The sequence below is a fragment of the Bombyx mori genome, chromosome 23 (assembly GCF_030269925.1).
Source record: "Bombyx mori chromosome 23, ASM3026992v2".
NCBI lineage: Eukaryota > Metazoa > Arthropoda > Insecta > Lepidoptera > Bombycidae > Bombyx > Bombyx mori.
This window is the reverse complement of record NC_085129.1, coordinates 7,199,105-7,214,090: the sequence shown is the minus strand read 5'-3', so window position 1 is coordinate 7,214,090 and position 14,986 is coordinate 7,199,105. Positions and strand designations below refer to the sequence as shown.

General features: G+C 33.9%; 2 protein-coding genes and 1 long non-coding RNA gene across 3 annotated transcripts; 1 reads left to right on the top strand and 2 right to left on the bottom strand.

Moving 5' to 3' along the window:
• Positions 1-1,244: 1,244 nt before the first annotated feature.
• Positions 1,245-6,349, bottom strand: SCM (sex combs on midleg). Its single transcript, NM_001201436.1, is given in 5 exon segments — positions 1,245-1,379; positions 1,831-2,052; positions 3,340-3,552; positions 4,586-4,883; positions 5,292-6,349. Coding segments are annotated over 5 exon segments (1,926 nt in total).
• Positions 6,350-8,168: 1,819 nt separating this feature from the next.
• Positions 8,169-9,414, top strand: LOC692809 (endothelial-monocyte activating polypeptide II). The gene is given in 3 exon segments (NM_001046656.1): positions 8,169-8,302; positions 8,506-9,009; positions 9,090-9,414. Coding segments are annotated over 3 exon segments (900 nt in total). The 5' UTR covers positions 8,169-8,194; the 3' UTR covers positions 9,378-9,414.
• Positions 9,415-14,057: 4,643 nt separating this feature from the next.
• LOC134201076 (uncharacterized) lies at positions 14,058-14,691 on the bottom strand. The gene is made up of 2 exons (XR_009976243.1): positions 14,629-14,691; positions 14,058-14,425 (listed from the first exon to the last, which is right to left on the bottom strand). It is a non-coding gene; the product is annotated as an uncharacterized LOC134201076 (long non-coding RNA).
• Between the last annotated feature and the right edge of the window lie 295 nt (positions 14,692-14,986).

Sequence of the window (14,986 nt, the reverse complement as noted above, 5' to 3'; positions counted from 1 at the left end):
TAATTTTACAAAATAGTACTATCACTGTACAGCATGAAAAACACTAATTCTGTATTTCTGATCAATTTTAATAAATTCATAGTTACTATTGTTTATTTCTTCTTTTTCTCCAATTTTTCGTCTTATCCACAATCTTACTTAATTGCCCAATTAAAACTAAAAATATACAAGAACATAATAAGCTGTCAAATACCGAACTTAACTTATTAATGTCATGTGAACTTAAAAATACATATACATTAATTAGGAATTATAACTAAACAGTTTAATTTTAAATTTTTTATCACGATAATTTATAACATTTAAATATCACATAATGAATTAATTTTTTAATCATTACAACATTTGAAAATGGCAAATTAGAAAACTTGAAACGAAAATTTTCAAGACATTCCGATTCGTAAAAATTCATTCAACCACTCATTCAAGGAACTAGATATGAAAACTGTCACAATTCAATTCATCATCAGTCATCATGATGTATTTAAATGATATTGTACACATACTCATAAATGTTGTGGCCTCTACTGCCAAGTGTATAAATTTCCCGCAAAACAAACCAATACTTTATTTTAAGAGCATAAATACATCAAACTTTTATTATAAAACGATACAATCTACAGTATACCGTTCTTTCAAATATCCATACAATCGCTATCCAAAACATTAAAATGTAATTGGTGTCGAAAAGTTATTGTTTCAACAGCAGCATTATGGGACGTGTAAATGTAAATACATCTAATTGAAAGGCACTAAGACCCTAAACTACTAATAGAATCTCTGTACAAGATCATAATTTGAATTCCAAAATATGTTTTCATCAGGCAATGACATGTGATAAAATTGTTGATACAACTGAAAAGACAACAATATTTTATTACTATCAGATAATGAGCATTGCACAATCTTAGAGTAAATGCATTTTCTCAAACTTATAGGTACCTACAAAAATATACTATACACAATGCCATTCCAAAAAAAATTGTTGGAAGTTAATTCATTTATACAAGATTGTGTAACAGACATGATTATATTCATAGAAATTATACAGAAACAATGGTTTCCTACATTCTTTAATGTATGAATTAATCCAATCTTTCTGAGATTCTAGACAGAAAGTGCGTGCAATTAAATAAGCACAAAACAGACTATTTAGGATAATGAAAAGCTTACTTAATTTAACAAAACAAAACAGAAACTCAGTTTCAAACTCTTAGAGCAAAATTATAATGGTGTTATTATTATTAGGTGCTGTAATGTCTATGATTTCTTATTTTTGAAACAAGATTACAAATTTTTAAAGCAGGACCCAACTTTAGACCCATGTACTTCATCATCATACCAGAATTCAGCAATAGTAATGCTTTCCCGTCGATTTCCTGTAACAGATAATAAAACTATAATGTCTCTACAATAGAAAATTTGTATTATAAGCAAAGTTTAGTAAGTTATTATTATTTTTTATAAATGTTGATACTGTTTGTCTCTTGTACTGGAATAAACATTTGGAATAGCATTTAAGCAATGTAATGAAGTATTTGGTAATTTTTAATACAATTTTCTCTCAACCAATTTGTACAGCTAGCTGAGGAAGCTAAGAATATTTTGAAGTCATTGTGAACAGGGTGAGGTAGAAGTATGTCAGTTCAGTGGCTGAATCATTTGGTTGGTTCAACTGAATATGGGTGTCACAAGAGCCAGTCTGACTCAACTAAACAGACCTAGCTTACAGTATCAAGGAAAAAATAAGATTCTCATTTTGGATACTTTTAACTTTTTTAAACAATCATTGTGTTCCGGTATGTGCAGGATGTTTGTAAGAAAACGTACATGTTTCCTGAACAAGTCAGCGTGTGCTGCAAGAGCCTGATCAGCAGCAGCAATAAACCCAATGACGTCTTCCACAGACCAGTCCCCCGGCGGCGTCTGCGGCGGCGGTGGAGGAGGTGCCCCACTGGTCGTGGTTGTGGATGATGCAGGCTCTGCTCGTTCTGGAGACACGCGTCCCACCTTGCTTGCAGAGCACTCCTCTGCGTTAGCGATATTCTCATCCTGATATAAAATATTTATTCATTTTAAATACTAGAATTCAATTTTTAAACGACACATAATGTAGTAGCTGTCTGACACCCATCTGTGACCATAGAAACTGTAAGGGATTCGAGACATCATGACTAATATAAAAACTATTATGTTTACTGTTTAGGTAGCTTAGTTACACACTTAAGAAAATTTGTTTAAGTAACATTTCAGTTATGCATGCATTTAGTAATCCTTTGTATGAAAAGGAGAACAAGTACCCTACAATGACAGTAATAGCAAGATGAAGCTGTAAAAATAGTTCTAGTTCATCTAAAATTCTAAAACCGGTCTATACCATCTTTATTTATTTATTTATTTATTAAGTTGCACCAACAAAGTGATCATCACTACAAAACATTGACAAATTGACAAAAGTTCATGGCAGATGTCACCTCAATTATAGGTGCAATCGACAGTGCATTAACATCAAAAATAAAAAAAATATACAGCTAAGATTTGAATACATTTTGAAAAAAAACATCTCTTTTTACATGCTTATAATGTACTGTTCTAGGATATTTTTATTATTTTGAGTTGTTTTATGAAAACATTGTACTTAGTTTACAAAATTAACCGATTACATTTGTCATTATGTCTATTAAGTCATCAGGGTTGGTAAATGAATTTATTAAGTGGTAATATAAACAATAGCACAAATATCTTTTATCACTACCAATGTGAATGCAATAAAATTTAATGATATTGATAATCTCAATCGGCAAATATTAATGATTCGAGTTGAATATATTATACTCTTCCAGTTGAATTATATTTATTTGCAAACCCGACATGATGGAAAGAGCTTTGAAATATTTTTTGAAGAACTAAAAAAATTAGAAGATAAATTATGTGGATTACTAACTAGGAGGGGCATAAACAATTTTGATGAAAAACTGAAGATTTAAAAAAATTTTTGAACAAAATAACATTGTTCTAATGAAGCAACCTTAGATATTTTTGCTTTGGATTGCAGGCAAGTGCAAAGTGCATGTGAACCCTAATCCTGATATTAAACCAACATATATGGGCATCCAAAATTAATAAAAAATTATAAAGGATTTATCCTTTTGAAGTCGTTATGGCCTAAAGTATAAGACGTCCTATGCATTTGCATGTAGTGATGCATCAGTGTTTCAGGTACCAATTTTTTCAATGAAATACGTACTCAACAAATATTCACGATTGACTTCCATGGTGAAGGAATAACATCGTGTAATAAAAATCTGCTTACATTTAGCTGCTTACAAAAATGCTTACATTTAGGGGCCTCTTTACAGCTGATGATACATTATTAGATGATGAATCTCCACAAAGTGAACATAGTTGACCAGGCGCATCCTCTGTATCTATTTTTATCATACCAACACAGCTTCCCACACCACTACAAACAGCTTTCAACCAATTCTTCAGGTCATCATTTGTAAGCTCTGAAGGTACTTTTACTGTATAATTTTTGCTTCCAGATGAGACCTATAACAAAATTAAGTTTTAGTTTACAATGAATACTATAATACTGACCTTAGTTAACTTGTTAGACCTGAAAATTGTAGTTTGTGAACAATAGTTGCAATCTAACCCACAAATCTAGATAGTGGTTCAGTACTATAATTTTATTCACCATATAAGTATGCAAAAATTATTTTCTGTGCCACCTGTAAGCCTTGAATCTATTTCAACATTTCTTTTCATTCCTGTAGGCTCTATAGAGCTGTTAAGGCCTCTAGCTACTTCACTGAAGATTGTAGGTTCAATTACTATCAGGCAAGCATTCCTGTGATAAACAGATTTGCTTGCTCTTGGCTGGGTGCTGTAATAGGTGGTTTTGACTAATAATATTTTAGAAATATTCCAGAAATATTTAGTTTTTATCTATGTTTTTACTGTTATTATGATTTTTTCTGCTTGAATTGCAATGGTGCTATAAGGACATGTAAAGGATTTCTAAAATTTGTGTAATAGTTTAGATGGATTCTCATAAATGAAAAATGTATAATTCGTTCAGGTGTTTACAACACTGAAACATTGTGGTATATATTTTTTTTTATATATTAATATAATAATGTTATATATCAAATCAAATGATGAAATAAAGTTTATTAATGTTTTTAGGTTTCTGAATATTTATTTTTTATCTTGAAGTTTGTTATACCTCTAATGCGATAAAAACAATATAAAATGATTGCTAAAACATCAGGTTGTGACATTTTATTTAGAGAATACACATAGAAAGGGTGAAAGGCTATAAATCAAATAGCAACACTTCTGCATCTTTACATCAAAGCCACTGAAGTTCAATTAAAAACATTGAACTGTTGATGCTTATATCACATAAAATGCACCTTCAATTAACAAAGATAAATGTCGCATATTAAGCAAAATTTAACTTATACCAAACATATATATAGATAATATATATAAATAGCCTTCCACACCTCAATATATGAATTGATGTATGTATTTCATATTTTAAATTTTTAAAACTTGCAAATGAAGAAAACGTTACCTGTACTTTATTATTATTAGAATAGCTACTTGATGCAGTCATTATTGCTCTTGTCAATCTTTGAGGGTCTGGATGTACAATTAATAGTTCCTTAGCAAGAGCTTCAGCAGCACCTGAAGGCCCAGACCCTGAAATTGTACTGGGTAACAAGCTATTTCCACCAGTACAGCTGTTTCGAATACAAAGTCTCACTAGAGGAGCCGGTGTTGATGTAGGTGTTGTAGAGGAGTTTCCAGCACCAGTAGAACCACCTTCTGGCAAAGCAGGATTAGGTATACCAGTAGGTCTAAGTTTAAACCTGAAATGAAATAAAATTACCTAGCATTGAATACTTTACAACTATGAAACTACCACATTGGTCTGTTGGTTAGTAAGTAGCTCTCACTATTACTACTGGGTCTTACATTGATCGGTGGTTAGATCATATATTTCATTATTAAATGTCTAGGTATACTTATTCTTATCCAGTATGGGTCTTTCTCACAAAAGATTAGAAAACTCTAATTCTAGTCATTAAACGTAGACTGTTTAACTTTTCTTTCAACAAGATAATGAGAAAGATCACACACAACAATACCGAACAATGTATTTTCATAATATAAAACAATATTTGTCTAATTACATCTCAATTCAATCAATAATTCTAAGTTTCTCAAAATGTAATAGTTCCAAAATTGTACTAATAGATGTTAATAATGTTACACACCTTGATGGAGTTGTAGCACTTTTGTAGCACTGACCAGGTGGCTGCAAAGGATGACCTGCTCGAGCACACCACCCCACAGGGAATATATCCCTAGAATCATATCTACACCAGTAATCAAATGCTCCTCTCCAACCATCAAATGTAACATGGATTTGGTCATTTTTAACTGCTCCAACTGTTGCACAGCATATCAACTGCGGGTTCTTTTTATCAACTGCTTCCAACTTTTGACCAACAAAAAATAAATTTGATTTGGGAGTAGGTGGCTCATCTTGAAATACTTTAGCAGGAGCCATTTGGGCTCCATTCAAAGTCTTGAGCAAAAACATAGGCCAACTGCTTGCATTCATGCGAAAGCCGAGTGGAGGTTGTAGCATTCCATCATGTTTTTCACAGTGTCCTATGGGGTGTATATCTCCAGCATCAACGAGTCGCCAAAAGTCATTTTTATTATCGCTTCCGTCCAATCTCAGTCTCAACCTTGGACCCAAAACACCAACAACAGTTGCAATGCATGTTGATGTCAGATTACGGGGATCCAATGCTTCGAGCTTCATCCCAACTTTAAAATCATTGATGGGTGGCATTGGTGCTTGTTTAAAACATTCTTGAGGTGCGGGTACACTGTTTGTTTCTTTCATGTATTCAGTCCAGTCAAAAGGTTGGTAAATATCATAAAATGAACCCGTAGAATTGTTGTTAGAATTACTTTCAGTTCCGTTTGCTCCGTTTCCAGACTGTGGTGATGTGGTACGTTTTTCATTTTTCTTCTGATAAATGTTCAAACAATGCGTAGAGCAGAAATTTTTGCTGCTAGAAGGTACATTACCGCGTATAACTGTGTCACAATGTAGACACGCGCCTTTGCTGTACGCCTGTCTGAACTCTGAGAGACATGTTTCGGAGCAAAACTCTTTTTTACCATTTTCCGTCGGTAGAACATATTTTAACGGAGTCTTACTTTCAGCACACCATGTACAAGTACGTTTCGGAGGTCTACCAGGACCACGTATTTTGCCGGGAGCTGGCCCCGACGAGCCGACAGTATTATTCGACATTGTTTTATTGTAACTTTCAACGCATAATTAAACACATTCTCACTTTCTGTCAATGAACTTGAAATTTATTGTATTTTTCGCAATATTTTAATGCTGTAATCACTATTACGACGGAAAAGATACTTAAATAAGCTCAAATATAAACAACGTCAGACAGTAGGTATTTTGGGTAGGTACCTATTTATGACGCGCTTGGAAATTCGAGCGGCCATATTAGTTTTATTAAATTTCGGATACATGATAGAAAGTAACTAGAGATATGTCTTGATTAAAATTAGATAATTTGATTAAATTTTCGAGGGCTGATGTCACAGTAGCAAAACAGAAAGCGGCATGAGACATAATTTTAATAAAAAATTACTTAAATTACCCATGCTTTAAAAATACGGTTAAGTAGTAGCATTTACAGTTTCTTTGCTCAAAATACCAATACAGAAAACACAACAAAAATATATTTAACTTATCACAAATATGGCATATTTTTTTATCAATAAAGTAAGATTGTCTATTAAATGAGATAAATGCTCTGCCGGATGCAGTGAGAAGTGCTTCAACTTTAAAAGAATGGTGTAGGAACATAACTGCATATTGTTTGTTGCTTATAAGCTTTACTTGTAAATATATATATGCGCAATGTAGGCGTGAGGTGATGGTTTGCTTATTAGATGTAACATAATTAATAATTGCGAATTTAATTGTTTTTATGATCGAACAATCACCAAAAGTCGTCGAACAAACGATAATTGATCAAAATTAATTAATCTGAATGATAAAAATAAAGATATCTAGTAAGAGGTGCCAACTTAAGGGTGATCAATTGTTTAAGTAATTATAAATAAATAAAAGACGAACAAACAATTTTTACATTCGAACATTAACGAAGAAACGACGAACAAATAATTATAAATAAAAAAAATCCGAAAATAAAAAAAGGTGGAGCCAAATTCAGTGAGCCGACTGTCAGGGACGCATTCTTGCAGCGATGTAAAATGTACTCTATAGAGTGTAAATTATAGTTGCAATATAATAGCGGACTTTTTGGAGGGAGCGCGAGGAGTGAAGTTGTGTGATTTGTTTTAATTGGCCTATTTAGTGTTTCTTCAGATTTAAATATATAATAATGGTGGTTTATTATCTGTTTAATATCTGTGAAAGTGCACAAATGTGGGAAAATGAAACAAAGCCGCTGGACGTAACTTCTTGGGATCCCCCAAAAAGTCAACTGAAAAAAATCTCAGTAAATGACCACCATTTCATTGAGATTATAGTGTTCTGTGGGCACACTCAAATATATTAAGTGTATATATGGGCACAACAAAGTCAACTTCGGTGTACGGACTTTTTGGCGGGAACGCGAGGAGTGAAGTTGTGTGATTTGTTTTATTTTGTCTCATTAGTGTTTCTTCAGGTTTAAATGTGTAATAACGGTGGTTTATTAACTACTTAGTATCTGTGAAAGTGCACAAATGTGGGAAAATGAAACAAAGATACTGAACGTTACTTCTCGGGATCTTCCAAAAAGTCCACTGTAAAAGTCTCAGTAAATGATCGCCATTTTACTGAGATTATACTTATCATCTCATCCCATATCATCTCATCTCATTTCATTTCATTTCGTTTTCATTTCACTTCATGCCATCTTTCATAATATTTAACTTCTTTTCATCTCATAATATCATTTTCATATAAAAAAGTTACGTATTTTTAAAATTAAAATAAAACTTGACCTACAGGTCTTAGTTACCAGGTCATAAAATCCCATAAAAAAAAACTTCGGTGTACTGTATTATCTATCAATTAACCTTAAAATAAGAATTGTATATCTTAACGTTTTGTTTATCATTTATGTTAAAATTGTCATTTGTATTGCGTAGAAATATGTCTCAGTCAGTTACGAAACTTATAAATAATGCAGATATAGCTGAAAAAAGGCTAGCCGAATTACGTAAAAAGGTTCGTTTGAAAAAAAAGTACGGTTTTTAAGAATACTAATAATGCATATTAAAAAAAACCTGGTTTTTATGTAGCTCCTTAGCCAGCACTAATACAGCATTATATTTTATTCTTTGGGAGTAATAAACAATTTGTTCTGATGTCGTTTATGTTAATCCACTTAAAACACTTGATTAGTAATCGCTCCACGTTTTTTTCTAAAGCTGGAAGAGGTGAAAAAGTTTAAAATAGAAGAAAAGATCAAACAGCTAATACAAGAAAATAATACTTTGTCGGCGAAGGTAAACGCTGCGAAGGCAGAGTTAATAGGTTTGGAAATATCACACGGAAAGAGGCAGTATGCGATACCTGGTAAAACAGACCTGCTGGAAACAACCAAGATTGTTACAACTATTCAAGATTCCGTTTGTAATGAAAAACCAATTATCGATAAAAAGGAGAAGAAAGTCAAAGATTCTAACAAAAAACCCAAAGATAAACCTAGTGAATCGGCTGATATAGCAGTAGATGTAAGGAAACTAGATTTTCGGATTGGAAAAATTGTTGAGATTAGTAAACACCCTGATGCTGATTCTTTGTATGTGGAAAAAATAGACTGTGGTGAAGAAAATCCACGTACTGTTGTGTCTGGTTTAGTAAATCATGTTCCAATAGATGAAATGCGAGAAAGAATAGTTATGGTACTCTGCAACTTGAAACCAGTTAAGGTATTAATATTATAGTTCAGTAAACAAAATCTTACCTATAATATGGTATAATTCATTTCCAAATTTTAATATATTTTTAGATGAGAGGTGTAACATCTGAAGCCATGGTAATGTGTGCATCATCTGCTGAAAAAGTTGAAGTTTTAATACCTCCACCTGATGCTATACCAGGGGATTTGGTTGTATGTGAAGGATATCCTAGAGAGCCTGAAGCTGTGCTTAATCCCAAAAAGAAAATATTTGAGACTTGTGCACCTGATTTAAAAACAAATAATGAAAAGATAGCCTGTTATAAGGGTAATCCAATAATTGTACCAGGAAAAGGTCCAATAATTGCACCAACTTTAATCAATGTTAATGTAAAATAAAATATATAAATCAATAAAATTTCATAATAATTGCAGTAAATTAACTTTACATCACCAGGAGTTGCAGGAAGTATACATCTATAGAGCATTAATTCCTACACTATCTTTTCCTACAATAAATAAAATTAGAATAGTTTACAAAGTAATACCTATTGCATTTCTTAAAAGGATTAATTTCGGATTTTGTTAGGCATTTTACAATTTTATTCAATCCATTAACTTGCTTTTATGTACCACAAACTCCGGTCACAGTCCTCGTTGAGCCCTTCATCGCAAGTGACGGGTTCGACAAAGTAATGAGTGAATTAATCCATAGACACAGCTCACTGAGTTTCTCGCTGGATCTTCTCAGTGGGTCGAGTTTCCGATCCGGTAGTAGATTCTGCGAAGCACTGCTCTTGCTAGGGCCAGTGTTAGCAACACTCCTGGTTGGAACCCCGTGATCTTACCTACACGTCAATTATAAACTGAAATAGCCTCTCAAGGCTATCAGCACAGGAAAAAATTTTTTTTATATGTTTTCTACATAGTAACTAGGACCCATATAAGAACATTGTGTATTTTAGTTTTTAGTTTGTAGGATAACAAGATGGGATACAATGTTTTTTTTATTAAATCTTTGAGACAGAAATATCTCAGATCCTTTCAGGAACCTGATTAAAAAAACTAACTATTGTATGTCTATATAGTCACAAATTCATTATGTCAACAAAAAAGCAAATATTTAATACCTGTAATCAGTACAGCTAAAACTAGAAGTGATCATCAGATGGTAACAGGCACATTGAATCTCAATATCAAGTTGGACAGATTCTGACTGAAGTTTACATTCTGTCAAGCATCAGCAAATACCATAACTCGTAGGTCTTTTCAGCTTGAACTTTAAAACTCTTGATTGCCTAAGAGACCCCATGGACGAAATTAGAATGATGAGCTTGCAGTCATCAGAAGATTCGTGTAAATATTGGCAACTCAACAGACATATCTCAAAGTCTGTTGAATCCAATCTATGCCGTTTTAATACTGAGCTTAATAAGGAGGCTGTAGAGCAAAACAAAACTTCCAAGGTGTTCACAAAGGATCTGTCTATTGGGGAGAGCCAGTTGACGAAACTGAAAACCAATATTGGCAGGATCATTTCGTCCAAGCCTGAGAGCGATCGAGGAGTTCTATGGGCAGTAATACGCATTTACTCGACAACCTGTGGAGACTGACAAAGGATACAAGAGCTAGATTAATCCGACATTAAACCGAAGATATCCCCCACGTCAGCCTGTTCGATATTAGAATGACTCTCAAACAGCTTTAGGACAACGGGGCACCAGATGATGATGTAATTATCTGAACTACTGAAGGCGGGTGGAAAAACTTCAGAATTTATTTAATTCCGTCATAGTCATACTCGATTGAAATGTGCAACTGATATGGACCTGTAGTGTGATGGTACAAGTCTTCAAAAAGGATAACAATTCAAGCACAGTATATTCTCCCTTCGTGACAAGGTGACACTACAAAACTAGCATAGTGAAGGAATAACATAGTGTAATAAAAATCAAACCCGCAAAAATATAATTTGCGTAATTACTGGTGGTAACGGCCGAGGAACGCATACACGCGACATTCGACCACATGGACGTCATCGAGTCCGTACAGTGTACGCTGGTCTAACTACCGGTAACCAATGGCGTATAATTGTAGGGAAAAACCCTCATCTTTGAAGTTAGCATTCTACAATGCCAACGGACTCGTGCGTCAGCGCAACCAAATTCATGAGTTTCTCCGCGATAATCTCATTGACATCCTTCTGGTGCAGGAGACCTTCTTTAAGCCCTCGCGTCGCGATCCCAAAGTCGCGAATTACGTCATGGTTAGGAATGACAGACTCTCCGCCCCCAAGGGCGGGACTGTCATTTACTATAGGAGGGCCCTGCACTGCGTCCCTCTCGATACCAAGGGCGGATCCAGCTTTGGCGCCAGGAGGGGGTCACATAGTCAAATTTAGATACGTTCGTTCCCAAGCGTTTGCCATTATACAAAGTTATTATATTATTATATTAAATTAATTAAATATTGAAGGTATGTAGTTACATAAAATCTGTATGGTGACAAAATATATAAATAAAATCATTATATTCATTTAGTGGTCCACCAAGTCCTGGAACCAGCTCAGGGGTGGTCATGACCCCCATGACCCCCCCCCCCCCCCCCGTGGATCCGCCATTGTTCGATACTCCCTCGCTCTTGCATATCGAGGCGTCACACAGTGGGTCGATACTATGATTTTAGTGACTTAGGGACCAACTTTGTTTTTTAAGATTTTTCTTTACGTAGATAGATAGAGCTCGTTAATCTCAATAATAATTGTTTTGGGCAAAAATTACAAAAACTTTATAGTTTGGTCAGAAAAATGTGTTTTGTGATTTTTTTGTATAGATCGGGTCACATTAAATTAAATTCCTGCTAAGTACCGTGAGGTCCCGCTTTGAAACTTTATTTTTCTTACACCTTGTCTAGTCTACTATCATTTGATGCTATGAACATGTGCATAAAGTTGCAACTCTGCCAAATAAATTGATCGAAAAAAATTAATAAATACATAGAATAAAAACCTTTATTTTTATTTTCGTAAGTGCTTTTAAGTTAAATTTGATATGGATTAGTAAGTAAAAACACGCAACAATACCCATAATTACATAATACCTAACAAAAATACATTTAGTAGATCTCTAATCAATCAATCTCTGTAATTATTAGGATAGTTAACATTAGTTACGGAGGATAATTAGTTAAGCAGCCATTACTGGGTAGTAGAAAATATAGTAAACATGTGTGTCTCTCTGGAAGTATAAAGTGACCATATTTATTATATACTAACTAGTGTTCGTTTATTCGTACTACTACTAATATCTTGTGATTGTCGTCGTGATCTTCCTTTTTCCGTTATAATGGATAATTTTATTAACAATTTAGGATTATTTATGATTTTAAGAGAGCAACAACAGTCGCTGTCTGATAATAAAAAACTTTCAATTCCTACAAAATCAAATGAACGTGACCGAAGAGAAAAGTGTTGAGCCCCAAAAATTCTGTACGTACTTTTGTTCAAATATAAGTGCAATATGGAAACGAAGTAGTCGCATGTTAGCACAGTTTATAAGAAAAAAATGTGATTGGTTCGAATGTGCAATAAACTGGCCCGAAGGCATGATACCTGAAGATATCAACACTGTACAGGAAAGGCTCGAGATTTCTAATACTGAAGATGTTGAAAATATACCACGCTCTAATGTACTACAGAAGCCTCGACATCTACTTTTACACCTCGAAAACCTTTTGAAGAATTGGGATCCAGGCACATAGAACAAATTTACCAATCGCTTTCGTTATCCCCGGATGAAATGAAAGCTAATACAGTTGCTAGTTTGAGAAACACTGGAAATGAAGATGTAGGAGAAATAATGAACCATTTGTCAAATCACCCCGAAGATCTAGAAAAAGTTAAGGAGTGTTTAAGTACAAGTAAAGTGAAAAGTAGTACATATTCTCCCGATAAGGCACTATTAGTTTCACTTAAATTAAGTAAGTGGCAGTATATAAATCCAAGAGATGCAGCAAGTGAAAATGGGTCCGATTTATACCCTTCTTAATATAAAATTAAGCAAGAAAAGACCAAATGTTATCCAGGGAAAGACGAGGTAATTATTAATGAAGAAGGAGCTGCTATTAAAATGCAAGCATTACTAAACTTGGCGGTATATGGGCTTTTAAATGTGATTACTTCGGATTTGGACTCAGCAAGAGAGCTACTGCTTATAAGCAAATAGGCTTTGATAGAGCCCCAGGTCAAAGTAATTATAAACAAAAGACTGAAACAGAGTTTGATGATTCATCTATTTTCTTGGCCAGTCTAGTTCTTATAAAGCTTCAGAAATTTGATGGAATAATTGTTTGGGAAAACGACCTACCCTCATCAACTTTTTGTTGCCGTCCAATAATGTTTAAATTTATAAAAGAAACGCAGTCAACAGTGGCAATTATAAAAGCTAGCATAACAGAAGAAATAGAAAGACTTCAGCCATCAAAAATCAAACAAGTTGAAGTTAAGTCGCCTGCCAGAATGATTGCGTCACCCATACCGAGCACCGAGCAGCGTCTCGAGGTCACTGCTCAGGAGGGGTTTGTTAGGGGGGAGGTAAACGGATGCGATGACGATCGGCTGGTGTCCCGTTAGCGCGATACGGCACACTGACGCACAGTGGGTCGATACTATGATTTGAGTGACTTAGGGACCAACTTTGTTTTTTAACCAAAATAAATTACGTAGATAGATAGAGCTCGTTAATCTCAATAATAATTGTTATATATAATTATGTTAATATTAATAAATAAATGGATCGAAAAAAATGAATAAATACATAGAATAAAAACCTTTATTTTATTTTCGTAAGTGCTTTTAAGTTAAATTTGATATGGATTAGTAAGTAAAAGCACGCAACAATACCCATAATTACATAATACCTAACAAAAATACATTTAGTAGGTCTCTAATTAATCAATCTCTCTAAGTATTATATATTTTGTTTCACCATTCGATCTTTAGATCAGAAGACAAAAGAAGATTGTGTAAAATATCCTCATTAGTCGGCAGTCTACTTATCTTTCTAAAATAACAACTATCTGTATATTTCCGAAAATCTTTATTGCGAGCTTCCGCTGCCTCTTCCGACAGTTTACCTATAGGAATGGCACGAAAGGCAAAGCTTTTTATTATTGTATATCACTGCCATGTGCCAACAATTTATGGATACTGGAAGGCATATAATACCAGGTATATATATTAATATACAATTCTGCAGTATATCTACAAAACTCGGAAAAATTGGAAAGGTCCACGCGCTCTCCAGATGCAACAGTCTGAACAATCACGTGAAACCTCTCTATTAAATCTTTACGTATTCCTGTTATGCGGGCTGTTCCTTCTGCATCCCTGAAAAATCTTCTGGCAGTATTGCCATCATTGGTTGTTCCTACTTCTTGCTTGACAACATCTATAAGTAAACCGTATTCCTTTTTAAACGCTTAAGGTATAGCGCTCTTTCTGATTGACATTTTTTCTTAGTCATCGCCCCTTGCAACTCCATTTCTTGAAGTCCAAACGATTAGACGCAAACAAAAAAATGTCTTTTAAAAAATAATCTCACAGGAAACTACAAGGGATGAAAAAATTGTGAAGTAATAAAATTATATTTACCGATATGAAGTAAGCACTCCATGCGTCTTACTCAATGAAGTAGGAAACCTATGGAAATGAAACGTCAACCAAAATTTCGTGCCGCTGTGACGTCATCTGGCCACAAAACATGGCGGCTTTAGTGCTGTACAGAAGATTTCAATGTTATCAGGTTTTATCGATAAACGTTCTTGGCTCATTTTATTTTAAATATTGTTGAGTATTATTTATTTGTAGAATTTATACTTTAATGGGAAGTAAGTAGGTATATTGTTATGTGCAAATATGATATGATTTAGATGGGTGAAATCTAAGACAAGTTCGTCCTTCGAATTTGCCAAGTAAACGATATGATGATTTTTAAAAGTTGCTACACTGA